This window comes from Diabrotica virgifera, chromosome 8, assembly GCF_917563875.1.
Source record: "Diabrotica virgifera virgifera chromosome 8, PGI_DIABVI_V3a".
NCBI lineage: Eukaryota > Metazoa > Arthropoda > Insecta > Coleoptera > Chrysomelidae > Diabrotica > Diabrotica virgifera.
Genome location: NC_065450.1, coordinates 72,878,100 through 72,898,547, shown reverse-complemented (window position 1 = coordinate 72,898,547; position 20,448 = coordinate 72,878,100). Strand labels below are relative to the sequence as shown.

Genomic DNA, 20,448 nt, shown 5'->3' with positions numbered 1-20,448 from the left:
CTCGAACGATTAAATTATTTTTTTAATTGCACAATGATGTCTGATATGCTAAGGACTAAGAATACACATGACAAATTATACACAATAACTTTTTATATTGTGCATCCTCCCAGGGGGTTGTCGTCCTTAGCTTATTGTCCATACTGCCATTTCCAGAAAGGTGGACAAATCACCAGGGGCATCTCTTCTATGTCTGCAGGTGTAGGCAAAGGCTCGCCAAACGAACAGTATTGACGATATACTCCGGAGAGTATTGGATACTCTCGTATTGACGATAACTCCGTTCACATGGGACATGCTCGACAGTTTCGTCATCTCGTTCTCACTTCCTGCATAGGGGTGTGCCTACTAACCCAGTGTGTGGAGGTGCTTACTTAGTTGACAAAGGCCAGTTAAAAAACCTTAAAGCTGTCAAGCTTAGGTTTTTCCTGGTCACTCTCAAGTACTTTTCTAATGCACACTTCCCAAGGTTTCTTAGTGTTACCTTGGCAAGTATACATCCTGGCCCTTCTTCTCATCTTTTCACGGTTTGCGCGCGGGAGCGACATTTGGAAATTTCCACGATTGTTGCAGTTGACCAGCTAAAATGATCACCATGTCCTAAGAGTCTTAAGCCTGCTGTCTTCCTAGTTAGCTGGTCAGCAATGCGGTTGCCTTTATTTCCATTGTGTTCTTTAACCCACCTCAGGATGATGTTGTTACCATCCAAAGCTTGGGCTAGTGACTGATGACACTCCATTACTAGCCCTGATATGACATGCGATCTATTCAGGATTAGTAGCTCTTGTCTATTGCCTGTGCAGATTATTATGGTTTTACCGACTATATCTTTCCGGATTATCTCTTTTGCGTCTATGGAGATACCAGCCAGTTGACTCTGAACCAAGCTGGCATTTTTGCGCATACCTAGTGTGACCAACTCCAATTCAGTCGAATCCGGGACAAGGCTGAAAAAAATACCTGAAATCCGGGACTTTTCAACGAAAATCGGGCCATTTTTTCGGCTAGACGATATTTCGGAAGACGATAATTAAAATACAGAAACGAAAAAGAGTCCACCGTTTTAGTTTTCGTAGAACTATAATACCACGATATGAAATGCATGCGTTTTGGACTTTTGGATGTGGCATTAGTATTACACTCTAGAAATTGTCCACTTTTTTTCGTCCCACCAATTTGATGTGAATTCTTAGAAGAATAACGTATTCAAAATTATTTCAAAATAGAATTTTACCAAAAAGTTGAAAATTCGCATGGCCCGGAAGCCTTGTCCGGGACGCTGGGACACGACTTCGTAATTCGGGCCATGTCCCGGATTTTTCGGGCTAGTTGGTCACACTACGCATACCCCATTTTATACTAAGGTTCAGTGATCTGGAGTACATCCCGCATCCTGAGCCTTCTTCTACTTTCGAGCCATCGGTGTAGATCCAATATGCATTTGCCACGTTTGACTCCCTATGCTGTCTTGTTTCGATTTTGTAGTTTTTGTCGAAGACAAACGTAGGTTTAATTGAGTCGCCTCTATGGCCTGCATGTAGCAGGGGTAGTGCCTCCAGCTCACCCTGTCAGAAACGACATCCCAATTGTCTCATTCCTACATCAAGGTTTGCAACCGCTGAGCGCAATTGCATCAGCGCCACCTCTTTGATATATATGTCTAAAGGGGTGATGCCCATGAGTAACTCCATTGCAGCAGTTGGTGTTATTTTCATGGCACTTGCTATATTTAGGCAAGCCATCCGCTGAATATGGTTTAGTTTGTTGATCGTTGTTGCTTGTAGTACTTTTGGTACCCAAGCAATAGCTCCGTAAGTTATCATTGGCCTAATGACAATAGTGTAGATCTAGGCATTCACCCTGGACGAGAGGCCCCAAGTGCATCTGACCGTTCGCCGACACTGTTCATAGGCAATATATGCTCTTAAAGCTCTACTGTCTAATTGAGAGTTCTATGTTAACTTCCTATCAAGGATAATAACAAGGTATTTCACCTCTTCAGAGAAGTTTAAACTGCAGTTTAGAATCCTTGAAGGTATTAAGCCCGTGATCTTTCTTTTTCTGATGAGAGGACCATCTCTCTTTTTTGGATTTATAGATAGTGACTTTTCCTTACACCATGTTTCTATTAGTTGAGCAACTTGTTGCTCTTAGACAAAATTATTCATTTCATTTGCACCATACTGTATATTTATTGTCTATTGCTTTATAACTTTTTGGAGCAGTATATTTACTTACTTCCAAATATTTTCCAAAACATTATTTTTTTCAGATTTCATCCGTATTAAATGCTAATTAAAATAACAAAAACATTTCTTGGAAATGGAAGACAAACAAATGAAGCTAAGGAACAGCCTTCAAATCCAAAATGACATTCAAACTCAAGAGAAATTAAAAGATCATTTTAAAGAATATTGTCGATATACTTCGATTCATGGATTAAAATATCTGGGAGAAACGAAGACTGTTGCTGAAAGGTTTGTTGATATTTACTTTTAATTTCAATATAAACATAAAAATCAAATATAAACGATTTCATCTTAAATATCCTATATTTATATCTTTGGATAAAAAAGAATATACAGGCCTGTATGTTGCTGTAAGTCTCCCAATCGATAGGAAGCCCACATGACATTTAGGAGTTTCTTAAAACCCCAATAGAAGTATTAATTAATATGTACTCATTATTGGAAATTTTATAATAGCCCAGTCGGGATAGCATTTGACCTTGCATTAGGAGCTGCCCCAAATTTTATTTTTCTAATCTTTAGGTGGGATCAATAGTAGTATAAATTTAAAATCTCGACTGAATTTGACTGTTGCGTTAGCCGCCATCTTGATTTTAAACGAGAACCGTTTTTGCTCAATATCTCCGCCAATTTCAATTTTTTGACAAAAAGTGTAGAAAATAAAATTGTTGAAAATACGATTTTCTATAATTTCATTTATTATCATTTTTTTCGTGCGGTCGACATTTTCCGAGTTATGAGGGGAAAATAGTGACAGTTGTAGCATAATTATTGAATTGTTGAATTATCTCGTTTATTATTAGTTTTACAACAAACATTTACCTATACAAAAATGAAGAGAATTAAATTTTGTACAATTTTGATGCCGTTCATTTTTTTGATTAAATCAATATTTAAGGTAGTACGTATGTGGTAAAAGTACGAGCGTAAGATCTGATTGATTTTGTAGCAATTGTTTTTGTTCAATATCTCCGCCATTTTCAACTTTTCGACAAAAGTGTAAGAACTGAAATTGTTGCAATTACGATTTACTACAATTTTTCGACAGAACCAGTGGCGGGTCTACAAGGGGGGGAAATGGGAAAATTCCCCCCAACAGGGTCCAAAATTTAAAAAAAATTTGTTGGAACATCACGATATATTAGCTGACATAAAACTTAAAATATCGACAGACAAATTCAACCAATAAAACCCGCTAGTTAATAAAATTAAGTGAACTTAATGTATATAATGTTTTTTTATGTCTCTTATACACTTAGTTTGGTTGATGTTTCATTGGAAGTTTCAAAAATTGTATAAAATATAATTCTCTTTATTTTTGATTATGTACAATTATGTCGTAAAGTTAATAATAAATGAGACAATTCAATAATTATGTTTCCCCTCCGCTTCCACTCTTCTCCCCCTTAACTCGGAGAATATTGATCGTATAAAAAAATTGTGCCAAAGAAATTATAGGAACTTGCATTTCCAACAATTTTCTTTCCCACCATTTATGTCGAAAAGTTGAAAATGGCGGAGATATTAAGCAACAACAGTTCTCATTTAAAATCAATATGGCGGCTAATGCAACCGCGGAATTCAGTCGAGATTTTAAATTTACACTACTATTGATCTCTCCTAAAGGATATAATTATAAAATTTGGGGCAGCTCGGATACAAAATTCAATTCAATAATTATGCTCCCCCCCCCCCACTTTTTATTATTTTCCCATGTAACTCGTAAAATATCAACCGCGTGAAAAAAATTGTTAAAAAGAAATTGTAGGAAATTATATTTTGAACAATTTTAGTTTAAAATGGCGTAGATACTGAACAAAAACAATTGCTATAAAATCAATTCGGTCTTACACTCGCGCCATTACCGCATACGTACTACCTTAAATATTAATTTTAGCAAAAAAATGAAAGAAAACAAAATTGTGTAGAATTTAATTCTCTTCATTTTTGTACAGGTACATATTTGTTGTAAAACTAATAATAAACGAGATAATTCAATAATTCAATAATTATGCTCCAACTGTCACTATTTTCCCCTCATAACTCGGAAAATATCGACCGCACGAAAAAAAATTATAATAAATGAAATTATAGAAAATCGTATTTTCAACAATTTCAGTTTCTACACTTTTTATCAAAAAATTGAAAATGGCGGAGATATTGAGCAAAAACGGTTCTCGTTTAAAATCAAGATGGCGGCTAACGCAACGGTGGAATTCAGTCGAGATTTTAAATTTATACTAATATTGGATAATACCCTAAAGATTAGAAAAATAAAATTTGGGGCAGCTCCTAATGCAAGGTTAGGCCTGTTATTCGTCTAACCCGACTGGACTAATATTTTTCTCAAAATATATCATCTAAAAAATTTTTTGTGATTGCTACCGCAAAAGATTTGATGGCGTTTGATGACGTTTGATGTCACTTGTATGTGTCTGCTTCATCTGCATTTTATCTAACAGATGTGTAATAAAAGATCCGCTGCCAAATTATTTACAAAAATGAAAACACAGTGTTGTACCTACTTTGCACTGTAATATCGAAAGTAAATAAAAATACAAAACAAAAAAGTAATTACTGTTTGTTAAAATTTGGAAAATATTGTTCTCATCTTGAAAAAATGTGAAATCTATGTGTCTCTCCCTCTCCCAGAGAATTTGTAAACACAACTCGTCCCTCATTAGACCAAATAGAATAACAAATGTGATATCAAATGAAAGCTTACAATCCAAGCATGGTATTACAGGTGAGAAATTTAACCTCGGACTTCCGGTTGCAGAGTTGCAACTGGAAGTAGTGTTTTAAAGTCGCCGAAGTAGTGCGAGCGATAAATTACTCGACGCGTCTTAGCAACACAAGAATAAAAATATGCTTCCGGTATTTTTATATCACTTTTGATTAACAAGATGTAATCGGAAGTGCCACATTATAGTCGCAGAAATAGTATAAATGTGATATATATGTTACAGTTCAAGTTAATTCTCAGTTAGAGTTGACTCCAACTAGTTGGAGTCAACTCCAACTGAAACGAGCAGTAAAAGTTGATTTTAAAAATTTAAATCAACTTTTACTAGTTGGAGTTGACTCTTCCTGGATCGATTCAGTAAATGTTGATTATACGAGAATCTCAAGTGCATTTTTAATGAGTGTGCGTTTCTTTGTTTTGACCGTTTCAACTACTTATTAGTATAGTCTGTAACGTCGCCATACACAGGGTGTCACGCGGTACCGCGGTCGAAAAATTGTTTAACCAATTTTTGTTAACCAAATTCACAAAAATAATTTTTATCTACTCTATCTCATATTATGTAAAGCAGCGGTTCTCAATCTGTGGTACATGTGCCACTGGTGGTACATATCATTATTTGCGGTGGTACACAAAGCACACAAAAACTTAAAATAGTAGTACATAGTAAGTCTTGATTATACAATCTAAAAATATAGAAATATAATAAAAGAAACTTTACATGGTACATGACTCAAAAAGATTGAGAACCGCTGATGTAAAAGTTTTATTGTGTCAAAATTGTAAATATAGATAGCAGTGCATGAAGGGTTTAAAGTGTGTCTGAAGTAACAATGTATTTTAAATGGGTTTTACTTTTTCGCACTGTTTTTTAGCACACTTTCATATCATTAAACATACTTAACTTTCGCCTTCGGGAGGAAATCAGACACGCCCTTGCAACGGCAATTGAAATGCTCACAAAACAGCGACCACGGAAGCAAAAATGGATGACAGAGGAAATATTGGATTTAATGGATGAAAGAAGAAAATGAATATTACCATCCTTAGATTATAAGCTTTCATTTGACACCTCATTTGTCATATCGGAAAAGAAATGAAAGGCAGAATTTACAAATCAGTCATCAGACCAATAATGACATACGCGGCAGAAACACAACCCGACACAGAGAGGACAAAAATACTGCTGGAAACAGTCGAGATGAAAACCCTTCGAAAAATCGATAGTAAGACTCTATGGGACATAGCTAGAAGTACAGATATACGACGGAGATGCAAGGTGGATAACATTAATAACTGGGTAATAAACAGAAGAATTGAATAGAATGACCACATAAGTCGAATGACAACAAATAGGGTAGTCAGGACAGCGAGAAACCATTCCCCAATAGGAAGACGTTCAGTGGGAAGACCACGAAAACGATGGAACGACAACTTACTAGAGGCACATTGAAAAAACAGACAAAGTAATGTCTATACAAAAAGAAGAAGAAGAAGATTTGTCAATCTACCTGTTATAATGACGGAGGAGTTATATTCGCGGACGGACGGACAGACAGCCTAGGTTAAATTTGTCACCTTTAGTACCATCTTTGGATATTAATCTTTCATTTGACACCTCATTTGTCATTCTACCTGTTATAATTAACGAGGAGTTATACTCGCTGTCAGACAGATGATACCAGGCAGTACTGTGGTCGAAAAATTGTTTAATAGTTATTTATGTACCAAGTCCGTTAAGTGGCTCTTTAGCCAAGTCTAAAAAAATTGTTATTAAACAATTTATCGATCAAGGTACTGCATGGCACCCAGTAGATTTGTTATAAGGACCTCTTTTTGAGTAAGTTTGTGCAAAAAATTCGAATCGGAGTAATTTACCTAACGGGGGCGACAATACAGCCTAGACTAATTTGAACATATTCAGTAACATTTAATTTCTAGAACCGGCTGTTTGTGTGAATCAGAATCAACTTTTACTAAATGACATTGGGAAGAGTATACTTTAACTAGTTAGAGTCTACTTTTACTAGTAAATGTTGAATATAAATCTTCATTTTATATTTATAATCAACTTTTACTGAAACCAGCCGTTAGAGTTGACTCGAACTAGTAAAAGTCAACTCCAACTGGATAATCAACTTAAACTGTAACATATACATTACTAAGAGCATTAATATGATGCCAGGTGCTGATGGAATACCGAACGAACTGCTGAAATACGGCGGTCAGAAACTCACTAATTGTCTCACAACATTGTTTAACAAAATCTTAGACAGAGCAGAGATACCACAAGATTGGCACACCAGTATCACAATACCGATTTCTAAGAAAGGACAAAGATCATGCCCGGACAACTACAGAGGAATACTCTCTTAAATACGACAATGAAGTTATTCACAGGCATACTCAAGGATAAATTGGAATCACAGATAAAGAAGAGAGAAGAACATCAAGGATTCAGAAAAGACAGGTCGACGTCGGAGACAATATTTGTCATGAAACAAGTGAAAGAGAAGTCTATAGAATATAACAAACCTGCATATATTTGCTTGGTAGACTTAGCAAAAGCATTTGACAGAGTCAAACTTAGTGATATGCAGGGCCGTCTTAAGCACACACGGCGCCGGGGTGCAAGACTCATCTTTACGCCCTCTTTTGTCAAAATATTATATAGGTTATAGTTTCGGTAAAATTAAAACTAATTATTACTTATATTAAAAAAAAACGTGGTTTCACTATTCAAACAAGATCAATTTTATAATTCATATTAAAGTCAATTTTTCTAGCTTTTAATTTGGCAAAAGTTTTTATTATTTCGGTGGTATCTATTTTTACTTGCTTTTCTATACTTAAATATTAAGATCAGGTTTATTAATCTGGCTTTGGCCATTGTTGAGTGCAGTTAAGTTTTGATCAATTTAAGTGTAGAAAAAGACCTTTTTTCTTCAGCTACTGTTAGTGGAAGTGTTAAATATATCCTAAGACACCTAGAAAATTTAAGAAAACAGAGACAATATACATATATAACTGATAATATAGAGTGGAGTTGTGTCTTTATTTATAAAAAATATTGGTAAGAAATTCTAATTCATGGAATAGATCTTCACCATCTATATCAGATCAATTTTCATGTGCTAGTTTCTTTTTTCAATTTAAACATTGCGTTGTTTTTAAGTTTTCTTCGGAGTTTCTCCAACTTAATATATTTTCCAGGAAAGAAATATTATAATTATGTTTGCTTAACATTTCAAATCTTTCATCTAATTTTGCAATGACAATGTCCAATAAATAATAATAATTTAACTTTAAAATTTTGTTTTCAGTTTAAAAGAGGCTCGTTTGCACCCTCGTAATTGAGATTGAGATGTATTTTTCGGGGACATGGACGAACAGTTTCAGAAAATTTAGTTTCGCAATCTAGTTCTTTAGCAATTGATACTGAGTCAATTAATATCTGCTCAAACGCAGTGTCAGTGTGGTTATTGACAGGGCTGGATTTACATATGGGCTGAATAAGCTATAGCCCAGGGCGGCAGAATTTAGGGGCCGGCAAATTTTGGTAAAAAAGGAAAAAATGCGGAGGGGAGGGCGGCAAATTGTGGATAGCCAAGGGACGGCAAATCTTCAAATCCTCCTCTGGTTATTGGCTAAATCTTTATTGACTTGATCAAGCATCTTGACAGCTTCGGAAATAATAATATCGCTCGTTTGCAAAGTTTTGTTGATAATATTAAACCTTTGCTAGAAAATATTGTACCATGTCACGACAGAGCAGATAAACTAAAAGTTCTTTAATTTGAAAAATTGAGGATAATACATCGTACATTTTCCCCATATTAAAACGAAGTATTTTTAATGAGTTAATTCTACTCTCACATCGCGTATTTGAAAGCAGTTTTAATGTAAAAGTGGGTATCTTATTGATTATGACATTCAACCGTAATGTTGATGAGGAAAAAAGACATAAATTTCTTGAAAACAAATTGTTATTTACAATGAGCATTTAACAGCATAATTTTAGCACTGAATTAAGGCTGTGAGCCGTACACGAAACATAAGAGCACCAGGATTAATCTAAGGCTAAACATTTTTTTGAAGGCCAATATATTTTCCTCTGATATTTACCCCACTATCATACCCTCGGCTTCGTAAATCATATCTAAATCAATATTAATTAATTTCAAAAATTCTAACAAATAAATTGCTCATCCTTGTTCGGTTAATATCAGTAACCGGTAAAAAACTTAGACTTAGACTAACTTCGGCCATCATAAAAGATACTGGCGCCACCTTTAAAAAATAACGACTAGTAATGCGGCGCTTTTACATATGTACATACATAACTCCGCAAACCGCAATTATACTTTTGTTAGCAGAATCGGAACTTTGCTCCTAATCTAAATGGATTTCATATTTCATTTTCATATCGTAGGTGTAGTAAGCATGAATGCCTTTGTAAAAAAGACCGAAAGTGCACTTGTATATTTTTGTTATTTGTAGTTTTTTTAAGGACAAGAAGCGAAAGTTTGAGCCTAGCAAGAGTTCGTCTTGCGCCCCTTAGACTTGGCGCCCGGGTTCTTCGCACCCCTTGCACCCCCGGGTTAAGACGGCCCTGGTGATATGTTACAGAAAATGAAGCAAAAAAGGATACCGGCATACATTGTTGAAGTCATAAAACAAATAATGAACAATCACAACACGACAAAAATTAAAACAAACGACACCACTACGGCCAACATACCAACACCAGGAGGAATCAGGCAGGGAGACAGCCTCAGTCCATTTCTATTCAATATGCTAATGGATGAAATAATAGAAGATGTGGAATCGCTACAACTAGGATACAGACTCGGCCACAGTAGAATCAGTATGAATATGAACTCAACATGAACACTATCCAAGCAGAAAACAAAATGCATTACCATTGCGAAAGATCCAATTAGATGCAAGCTAGTGGTAGAGGGGAAACCCATAGAACAGCTAAACCAGTTCAAATATCTAGGTGTAGAGTTATCAAGTTATCATGACCCAGCCAGAGACCTAAAAAGACAAATTAACAAGGCCGCTGTCTTGTCTGGATGTTTGAGAGATGTGGTCTGGAATAACCCATATATGAAAATGGACAGCAAAGTTAGAATTTATAAAACTTGCATCACACCTGTTATGACCTATGGCACTGAATCAAGAGAAGACACCAATAAAACCAAAAGCATGCTACGAACAGCCGAAATGAAGACACAAAGAGCAATAGCAGGGAAGACAAAAAGATATAGAATACGAAACAACATCATCAGGGAACAATGTGGAGTGCAAGATGTAGTCAGATGGTGCAGGCAACGACGAAGAGAATGGTTCAGTCATGTAAAAAGAATGGAGGAACACAGACTACCAAGAATTGCTCTAGAAGGAAAACCAGCAGGCAAACGTCCACCGGGGAGACCACCAAAAAGATGGAGAGATGCTGGCATTCTACCTCTCAAGAAGTACTTCAATGTCGGAATTAACAGATCGACAGATCTACAAGAAGTATAAGAAGAAGAAGAAGATTAATATGATCCCAACGCCGAAGAGAACATCTAGATATTTTTAAAATGTCTATACGCCCCAGGTCGACTCAGCCTGAATAAAAATGAGTACCTACCTTGGGTAAAACCAGGGGTAATAATAGGGGGTTGAAGCGTAGCACTGGCCCTGTTACCTTTGTTGTATACCGCAGGACCTAGAGATAGCAGACTACCCTGCTATAATCTTAAAGCCGCGTTAGCAGTATAAAACGGGAGACTATTATTAATATAATTATCTTATTTTTAGAGTTTGGTGGGTGGTATCGATATTCCTAAGTATTTGCTTTTGCAGTTTTATGATCTACCAAATAATATATAAATATATTCACTATCCAGTCATAATAACGTTTTCTATGAAAGAAACACGATTGCAGAAAATACCTTTTCCAGCTGTCACCATATGTCCGAGAGCAAAAATCTCACAGGATTACCTAAATTTGACAGATTATTTTATACGAAAATACAGCGGTATACCCACAACAGAACAGGAGTAAGTAGTTGGGTAAGCATGGGGCCAAAAGAGAAATATTAACTCATTTTTATTTAAATTTCAGAAAGAAGGGCGTAAGCATGGCATCACAAATCTGCGAGTTTTATCCACAAACACAAGAATCTTTTAATGTATCCAATGAGGAATTTTATGATTTTCTATTAAAGGTAATAACAGTAAAAAAGTTAATATTGTATGCACATAAATGAAAGAGAATAAAGTGATAAACTAATTAGCAAAAAAGAATAAATGCAATTTTTGTACAGAAAGTTTGCGTCCCATCAACACTGTGACATCTTTCTCCTTATTGGCGTATGCTATAAAAGAAAGGCACAGCAAAATGCAAGGTGTTACATGTGCTCATCATCATCAACCCCTACGCGTCCACTGCTGGACATAGGTCTCCCTCAGCTCTTTCCATCTTTCTCTGTTTTGTGCGGCTTGCATCCAGTTGCCGACAATACGCTTCAGATCGTCAGCCCATCTGGTTGGTGGTCGTCCTCTGCTCCGTAGTGCTTCTTCTCGTGGCCTCCACTCGACAATACGTTTTGTCCATCGATTGTCTGACAATCTGGCGATGTGCCCTGCCCAATTCCACTTTAGCGACGCGATTCTTTCGACGGCGTCCGCTGTTTTTGTTCTACGACGTATTTCTTCGTTTGGGATTCGGTCCCTCAGGGAGACACCCAACATCTGGCGCTCCATAGCCCTCTGAGTTATGCGAATCTTGTTCACTACCTTTTTTGTGAGTGTTAATTTTTCGGCTCCATAAGTGAGTACAGGCAATACACACTGGTCAAAGATTTTCCTTTTCAGGCATATGGGTAAGTCCGATTTAAATACATAGCTCAGTTTACCAAACGCTGCCCAGGCTAATCCTATGCGACGTGGGAGCTCGCAAGTCTGGTTATCTCTTCCCAACCGAATTTCATGTCCCAAGTACTTATAAGATGCAGTCTGCTCAATATCCATTCCATCAACAACAATATTACGATTTAGCACCAGATTAGTCATTACTTGCGTCTTGTTGATGTTAATCTTTAGTCCGACCTCTAGGGAAGCGTGATATAACTTGTTCAACATTATTATTGCATCATCCATACGATCGGCTATAAGGACGATGTCATCTGCGAATCTCAAATGACTGAGCTTCTCTCCATTTATGTTGATACCATATTCGTTCAGATCTGCCGTCTTAAAACTGTGTTCTAAAAGGGTTGTGAACAGCTTTGGTGAGATGGTGTCTCCTTGCTGTACTCCTCGCTGTATACAGAATTTATTTGTTTGTTGATCAGATAGTCTTACGCTAGCCGTTGCGTTGTGGTAGATATATTTTATCATGTTAGGGTAGCAATGGTCTATTCGGCATTCTGTCAATGCTTTTAACATTTTCTGCTAGTTTATGGTATCGAACACTTTCTCGTAGTCCACGAATATCAGTGCCAATGGTTTGTTGTATTTCGCAGACTTCTCGATCAAGTTTTTTATTACCAGTAAGTGGTCGTTAGTGCTATATCCGGATCTGAAGCCAGCTTGTTCTCTAGGCTGATAGAAGTCTAACTTAGCTTCCAGTCTTTTTTTGATAATTTTTGTGAAAAGTTTATATATGTGTGATAGCAGACTGATAGGACGGTAGTTTTTTAGATCTGTTATGTCACCTTTCTTGTGCAATAAAACAATGACTGCATCGTTCCATTGAGAAGGCGTTTTTCCTTGGTAAATGCATTCGGTGAAAAGTTTGGCCAAAACCTGGATAATTTTATTTCCTCCTTGTTTGATTGCCTCAATCACTACTCCGTCATCGCCAGGGGATTTATTATTTTTAATTTCTGAAAGAGTCTTTTTAACTTCGTCTGGTGTTACTTCTGGCATTAATTCTCATCCCTGGTTTATGATTTTGGGCAGGAGCTGATCTTTCCTTGCGTTGGTGCTCTCATACATTTCGCGATAAAACGATTCGACAACCTTAAGGATTTCGGCTCTATCCGTAGCAATGCTGTTGTCTTTGTTTCTTATTCTGTACATATTTTTGTTGCCAATGTTATTCGTATTTCGCCGCAAAACTTTTAAACTTTTGTTTTCTTGAATTATTTGAGTTATTTCTCTTGTATTGTTTTCTCTTATGTCTTTTCGGATTGACCGGTGGATATCTTTATTTAATTTCTTCAGTGTTGTGTAGTTGGAGTCGTATTTTTCCGTCAGTTGTCTTCTTTTACTTATTAACTCTTTGGTATTTTGGCTTAATTTTTCTTTGTGGGTCACGACCGTCGGGCAGCACTCCCTTTCGGTTTCTTTTAGTGCCTTCGTTATGAGATTATTTGCTAGTTCGATGTCTTCTATTTCATTTTCTAAGTGTTGTATACGTCTGGTTAGTATATCTTCATAGAGGTGGTTGTTTTCTGGGGGAATCCATTTCTTCTTTCGTGTTTTGAAGATCATCTTTGTTCTTTCCAAGTTGACATTTAATTGTATCCTTGCTCGGATTAATCTGTGGTCGCTTCCTATCGAAAATTTGTTAAGTACTTCAATATGCTCATCATACCACATGGAAATTCTTTCACCTCTTCATATTCTAAGTATTTTTATATAGAATTCTGATTTCTGAATATTGATCAATGATGATTTCTTGAGAAAATCCTTCCCTGAAAAATGAAGGAATGGTCTAAAACACAATTGATACCACTAAGCACACGGCAGACTGTACTGGATATCATAACTTATGGTTATAGTGAAAACTGACGTGTGGTAAAAGAAGTGGTAAACTAAAGTCTGTTTTAGACTATAACATAAAAAATGATATAAGATAATGGTATACTAAGTTTTGTCACAATGTAAAACAGGAAACAAAATCTGTTAACAGAAAATGTTATACAAATTATTGGAACATGTCCTATTTGATAACAATTTTTAGTACACACGCATGCGCAGTTAGGTTATTTTCGTTATACTGCCACATTGGTTCTTTTAAGGTTAACTTTTCTTTTAAGAAATGTTGCAATGGAGGCAGCTGATAATAATAGAGTTTTCTTATCCATCATATAACATATCTTTGTAATATAAAATATCAAAGATAAAACTAACTAGGTTAAATGTTGAGGAAAATGAGGTTAAAATATTCTTAAAAGAAAATAAGAAGAAGAAAATTGAAGTTAACAGTACATGTACCATCATAAGTACTTTTTTGGCATGTAATGCGCAGAATCACATAACATATTCTAATAGGAAAAAGTGACAATTAGACAAGGCAAAAACGGCGGGTTCGTTGGAAAAAATATTCCCATGAGATTTTTTTTGCATAATCACATTCGTCAGACACCCCAGAATAAGGCCCAAGAAGTCGCCCACGCGAAAAGTGGTCCAATTTTTTTTAATAATTTTTTTTAATCAAATTACAAAAATCAATATCTTCGGCCCGGAGAATTTTTTTTTAGATTTTTCGTATCATTCCAGACAGAAAAGATCTCTTATAATTTTTCTCTAAAGTTGATCGTGTTCGAGTTATAAGCAATTTAAAATTTGAAAAACGCGAAAATGGCCATTTTTAAGACTTAATAACTCGGTTAAAAATGATTATTATGAAAGTCAGAAAGTGACTAAATCAAATTTAAAGTCCCAGCTTCATGATCCTGAAGAAATTTGTGTCATTAATTTATTACTAAGCTGTTATTTTTAATTATTAATAATGAGTGGTAAAATCGTATTGACGCGGCTGTAAATGTGAGTGCGAGTGTGATGCGCCATTGGACTGCCTGAACAGCAACTCTTTCGCAATCATCGTGTACGGCCGCCTAATACGTGCATGTCGCTCATTATTTTACTTAAAAATAACAGCTTAGCAATAAAATAGGATTTTCTTTAGGATCTTGTAGGGGGGGCTTTAAACTTTGATTTAGTTACTTTCTGACTTTCATAGTAATAACTTTTAACCGAGTTATTAAGCCTTGAAAATCGCCATTTTTCGTTTTTTTCAATTTTAAAATGTTTTTACCTTGAAAACGATTAACTTTAGACAAAAATTATAAGAGACCTTTTTTATCCAAAATGGTCCAAAAAACCTAAAAAAAATTGTTCCGGCCAAAAATATTGATTTTGGCAATTTGATTTAAAAAAAAATGTTAAAAAAAATTTTGACCACTTTTCGCGTGGGCGACTGCTTGAATGTTATTCTGGAATGTCTCACGAATGTGATTATGCAAAAAATCTCATGCCGTTTTCGCCTTGTCTAAATGTAATACACAAAACTTCTTGTCTTAATATTGTACACAATAATTTCATGTAAATTTTTGTTATATCATGTTCTGTTAACAAAAAAGTATAGTCTAAAACAGACTTAAAGATATAATCGAATGGTAGGTAAACTCGTTTGAGCCATATAAATCACCGGGTCCTGACGAGATTTATCTAATCCTATTACAGAAGGGAAATGATAATCTGTTCAAACAATTATGTATGATAATGCAGGCTAGCTTAGGAACTGAACCTCACACTGAACAGTCATTCGTACTGAACAGTCTAGTAAAACTTCTTGTACACCAGAGACAGTCAACATACCGAGCAGGACTCTCTACAGAATCGGCACCGCACCATTTCATACTGTGCCATGTCAAAATTTCGATACGTTACATCTTGTAAAAATTTCAACCTTTTTTAAATGTACTTCTTGGGTACTGCCGTATAATTCCCGGTTAAAACTACCCAACTTGCTCTTTTCACTAAAAACAGTCGGTGGTATTTGTTAACAAATATAGAAGATAATCCCACAAAAACGCACCGAAAGATACTTTTCTTACTGAAACAGTGCATATTTACTTCTTCTTTGTCATAGTCCTTAATGCTCTTCGGGGTGTCGGATGTAGGGTTTCGTCTGTTATCCAGTTCTTCCATGCACTTCTATTGGTGACCAGATTCTTCCTGTTTCTTATTTATAGTCATGTGTTTTTTTCATCTATATCAATGATTTGGTCCATCCATGTCTTCCTCGGTCTTCCCTTCCTTTTTTGTTTCCCATTTTAGCTTCATGTACTTAATGCACATTTAGTCAAATATATTTAACCCAAGACGGTAACCCCAAGAACTAGACAGTATTTTTGTTCTTTTTGCATATTTTAAACTTAATAGCCTATTTTTTATTTTACAACACAGTTATTCCATCAAAGAGACGACTTTGTAGATAATTTATGAGTACAATGAGTTCAATAAGACAGTCCTCATGTGTTATGATAATGTAACTTTATCAATATTTGAAATGTTACGTTTTTTGCAGAGCAGGACAGAAATTTTTACCTGGTGTTTCTACCTTGGGCTGGAAGAAAATTGTAGTGAGATGTTTACACCGATTATTACCGAGGAAGGCATTTGTTATTCATTTAATATCCTCGATAAACATGACATTTTCAATGATAACAACGAGTAAGTCTTACTGTAAGTTTTTATTATTATTTTATACATTAGTTCGTAAGTTATTTTATACTGTCAATATCATTGGTACAACAGCTCTATAGTAGAGGAGGCAAGGGTGCTTTTGTAGTCACTAAAGCGTTATGGGGACCTATTTCGTTGTGAAGATTAGGTCCTAAAATCAAAAAAGTTAAGTTAGGTTTTCCATTTTAGTGGGATTTTCCATTTTTTAATTTAATTTTCCATTTCCAAATATCGTTGTTTCTGATTATAGGGCCATCATTTCATAATTCGAAAAAATGTTTCGAATAAAATTTACTTATATTTACGTTAGAAATCCAAATCTGCAATAAAAAAATGGGAGCTCCTATTTAAGATTTTAAAGTAACCTCCCCCCCCCCCAGCGGCGGCTCGTACCACTTTAAGAAGGTAGTGCCAGAACTCGGGCAGCCGCCAAAATTTTTAGTGACGCATTCACGATATTGTCAAAAAAGGTATACTTACAACAAAAACTAAAAAAATATATGCGCGGATACTTTTATCCTATGTATCTTATGTTTATTGATCTGAGGTGCCAAGCAATTGTCCAACATTGATCAAAACAGTTCCGTAAATTAATTAATAATAAATACCTCTTAACCTACCACCAGCATTTACTGCTGATAGTGCTTGAAGTTTGTTATTATGATTTAGTTAATTTTATTTATTTATTTATTTATAAAAAAATACTATTTCATTATTTACATACATGCACAAATTTTTGTAATGTCACTTTTAAAGTTTACGGTATATGAAGTTCATTATTCTATTTTTTGGTTGCAAAGTTTTCAATTACTTTATTATTAAAATTATCAATACAATTTACAAACTGCTTTTCTGCAGATAGCATACCTGAATCACTATCTTTTTACATCGAAAAACAGCGTTCTGCTTCAGATGTTGATATAGGAATGGTAACTAAAATACTCAAAAGTTTAATAGTTTCTTTAAATGTGCTTTTAACCCTTCCCTCTACAATAAAACCGATAGCGAAACAGCCCCAGAGGTAGTACTTAATTCGTCTCGCTAATACAGTACCTACTTCTAATTCAGTTTTAAATCGAGTTTTGCTTAAAAATTAAAATTGTCTCCTTGTTTCATTAAGAAATGATTCGGAGAACTGATGCTTATAAGCAGAAATCTTCTCCGACATAAATAAATTAGAGCAACTAAATGTCCGGAGAAGGTAGACCTTTGAAAGATCTGGTACTTTGAATAATATGAACATTTAAGTCGTTGTCTAATTCGGCGGTAAACTTGACCAGCTCCTTAAATAAGCCTCTATTTTCTGAATTTTCTTTTTCGTCTTGACCTCTTAAAGCTAACTCGAAAGCTCCACAAAACCTTATAATATTTGTAGTTTTTTAAAAACATTAAAAAAAAATTTTAAAAATTTAAATTTTTTAAATTTTTTTTTTAAGATTCTAATCTTGATTGTCAATTAATAAATTATATATATTATATACACCGGTATTTTAGGCGTCAACGCCCTTCCGGTAGGGATCTATGGGGGAGTATCACCGAGCCGCAAGCCCTTATACCTTGCCGTACTGCTCCCTCATAGGCCGATCAGATGCCCGCATATTCCAGTCTAAGCGCCAGATTCATATTTAGAATTTTATACTGACGCGTTAGCCTTTTTGTTTTTCTGATGGCCTGGCTGGGCTTGAACTCACATACCTCACGTCGAAGTGAAGTGCGGGTCAGCCGCTAGTCGCACTGAGCTTTTGCGAAACTTTGTGACTCACCTTACTCCAGCTCCAATTGTCAGATTTTTGAAATATACACTGTCCTTTATATACTTAACTTACCTTGTCCAAATCTGACAATTTCAAGTTTTTTAAGGATAGATTTTTGACGGATGTCCCAGCGCACGACCCTTTATTAAGAGTCCATATATGGTAGGGGTACATTTACAAGGTACAAGGTTTCTCCCCATGTGATTTTCTGACGCGCTTGAGTAACTGCAAAAATCTCCCCTTGGGCTCCCCCACCTTTAAAAGATATAAATAGCTAAATAATAAACAAAAATGTAACATTTAACCATAATATTGTTACGTGGCTAACCGTCTGTCAGTCCCCTACTCAATAAACAAAGGCGCCCGACCCAGAGATATGTTAACCATAGACGAGGCTAGTCATATGCCACTCAATGCATCGGGGTGTAACGCCAATATCAAGGACGCCATTGGTCAATATTCATTTTGAGTGGTCTAGCCATCTTTGTCCGTCATATGAGCGGTATCGCTTAGTAAAAAGAGATAGATAGACTACCGATCGACTGCCGCGCGTTACACTTTTTTGCTCAGTATGCCTTATCTACGGTTAACATGTCTCTGGCCCGACCTGTAACGGTATACTTTCCGCACCGTTCATCCGTTCTGGAAGTTTGTATGGAACGAGTTTTCGAGACTCATTCTACCGTTTCCCAGAACATGGTAGGACTGCTATAAATAAAAGAACATAAATGTGTTGTAGTCCAGCAAATGAAGCATTTTGGCTCGCAATTTTTTCGTCCAGCATGGATTTACTTGAAACTTTCACAGGAGGTAGGGAATAGTCCAAGGATTATTTTCTATATCATGCCGCTGTACGCTAAAACCTTGGGGGTGGTTGCCACCCCATCTCGAGGGAGAGAATTTTTTATTAAATTTTAACCATGTAGATACATGTAAAAAGTAATTCTAAGAAAAAGATATTTTATACATTTTCTTCGTAAAACTAATATTTTTCGAGTTATTCGCGCTTGAAAGTAATAGTTTTTCGACGAAAAAATCGACTTTTTTAGAGGGTTTTTTGAGAATACCTCGAAAAATATGCATTTAATAGAAAACCTGTAGATATTAAAATTGCATCTTTTAGTAACAGGAACCAAATTATTTTTCTATAATATCTTTAAGACCAATACAAACCGAGATACTTTTAGAGAAAGTTAGCTTTTTTCGTCAAATGCATAATTTGAAATATTCAAAGCCAAATAACGGGAAAACTTCGCATTTTTTAGAGGAAAACTTAAATAATGTTTTTTTAAGTATACAATGATATCTTATCAGTGAAAACAACCCCCTAACTACCCTCCTTATTACAAATTGGTCTTCACCTTTCTGTAATTCCTTTTATATTTGTATTATCAATACACCCAAGAAGTTTGACCTATTTAAAAGGCTTAATATTAGAAAAATTGGAGTTTAAAGAAAAATTGATTTTTTGCAATTTCGTATTTTTCACCTTTTACTTCAATATATCTCCGAAAATACTGGAGATACGAAAAAAATGATAGACTACCAAATTGTAGCTTTTTAATAACTAATATTCTTTTGTCTATAGATTTTCATTATAGTGAATAGTTAGTGTGATATAGCTGTTTAAAACCTCTATTTACGAGCAAACACCCCCTTAATCGAGCCCTTTAAACCCACCCCAATTGAAAACTAAGGGATCTTACGGAATTTAATTTACATAGTCTTATATCTCTTAAAAACTTCTACAAAAGCATTTTTGAAAAAACTTTTTATCGCCAAAAATGAAAAAGCTGTTTATAAAACAATTTTTTTTTCGAAAAATTTGAGTAGTCTGCTTATGGAGCATTTTCAATGTATGTATAATACCACAGAACCGGTACGTACACTGAAAGATGACTAAAAAACTATTTTTTCAGTTTCATTTCTTCGACTATTGAACGCATTATGAATTTTATAAAATAAATTGTGGATATAAATGATTTGTTTTTTGCGGATATACCCAAAAAGTAAAAAATAAAGACTAATAAATTAAGGGTTTTCAATTAAAATAAAGTTAATAAACAAATAAATAAACTCGTAACAATATTGTATATGTAGTTTACATGCTCTGAATCAACTTGTTTGAGTATAAGTTAGCTATCTAATTTTCGCAAGTCCTTTATATTGAAGTTTCATTAAGCTAATGACGCGATAGTCTTCGGAGTTTGTGGGATCAATACGA

The 20,448-nt window shown here is 35.2% G+C and overlaps 1 protein-coding gene across 6 annotated transcripts in view; it reads left to right on the top strand.

Annotated features, from left to right (window-relative positions):
- Positions 1 to 20,448, top strand: part of LOC126890677 (pickpocket protein 28-like) — a 106,450-nt gene that overhangs the window by 43,212 nt on the left and 42,790 nt on the right. For all 6 annotated transcript variants that reach the window (XM_050659799.1, XM_050659798.1, XM_050659797.1 and 3 more), the window contains exons 2-5: positions 2,273 to 2,477; positions 10,807 to 11,049; positions 11,114 to 11,216; positions 16,313 to 16,458. In XM_050659799.1, coding sequence (XP_050515756.1) covers positions 2,323 to 2,477; positions 10,807 to 11,049; positions 11,114 to 11,216; positions 16,313 to 16,458 — 647 coding nt within the window. In that variant the 5' untranslated portion in view covers positions 2,273 to 2,322. The remainder of the gene's footprint in view (positions 1 to 2,272; positions 2,478 to 10,806; positions 11,050 to 11,113; positions 11,217 to 16,312; positions 16,459 to 20,448) is intronic.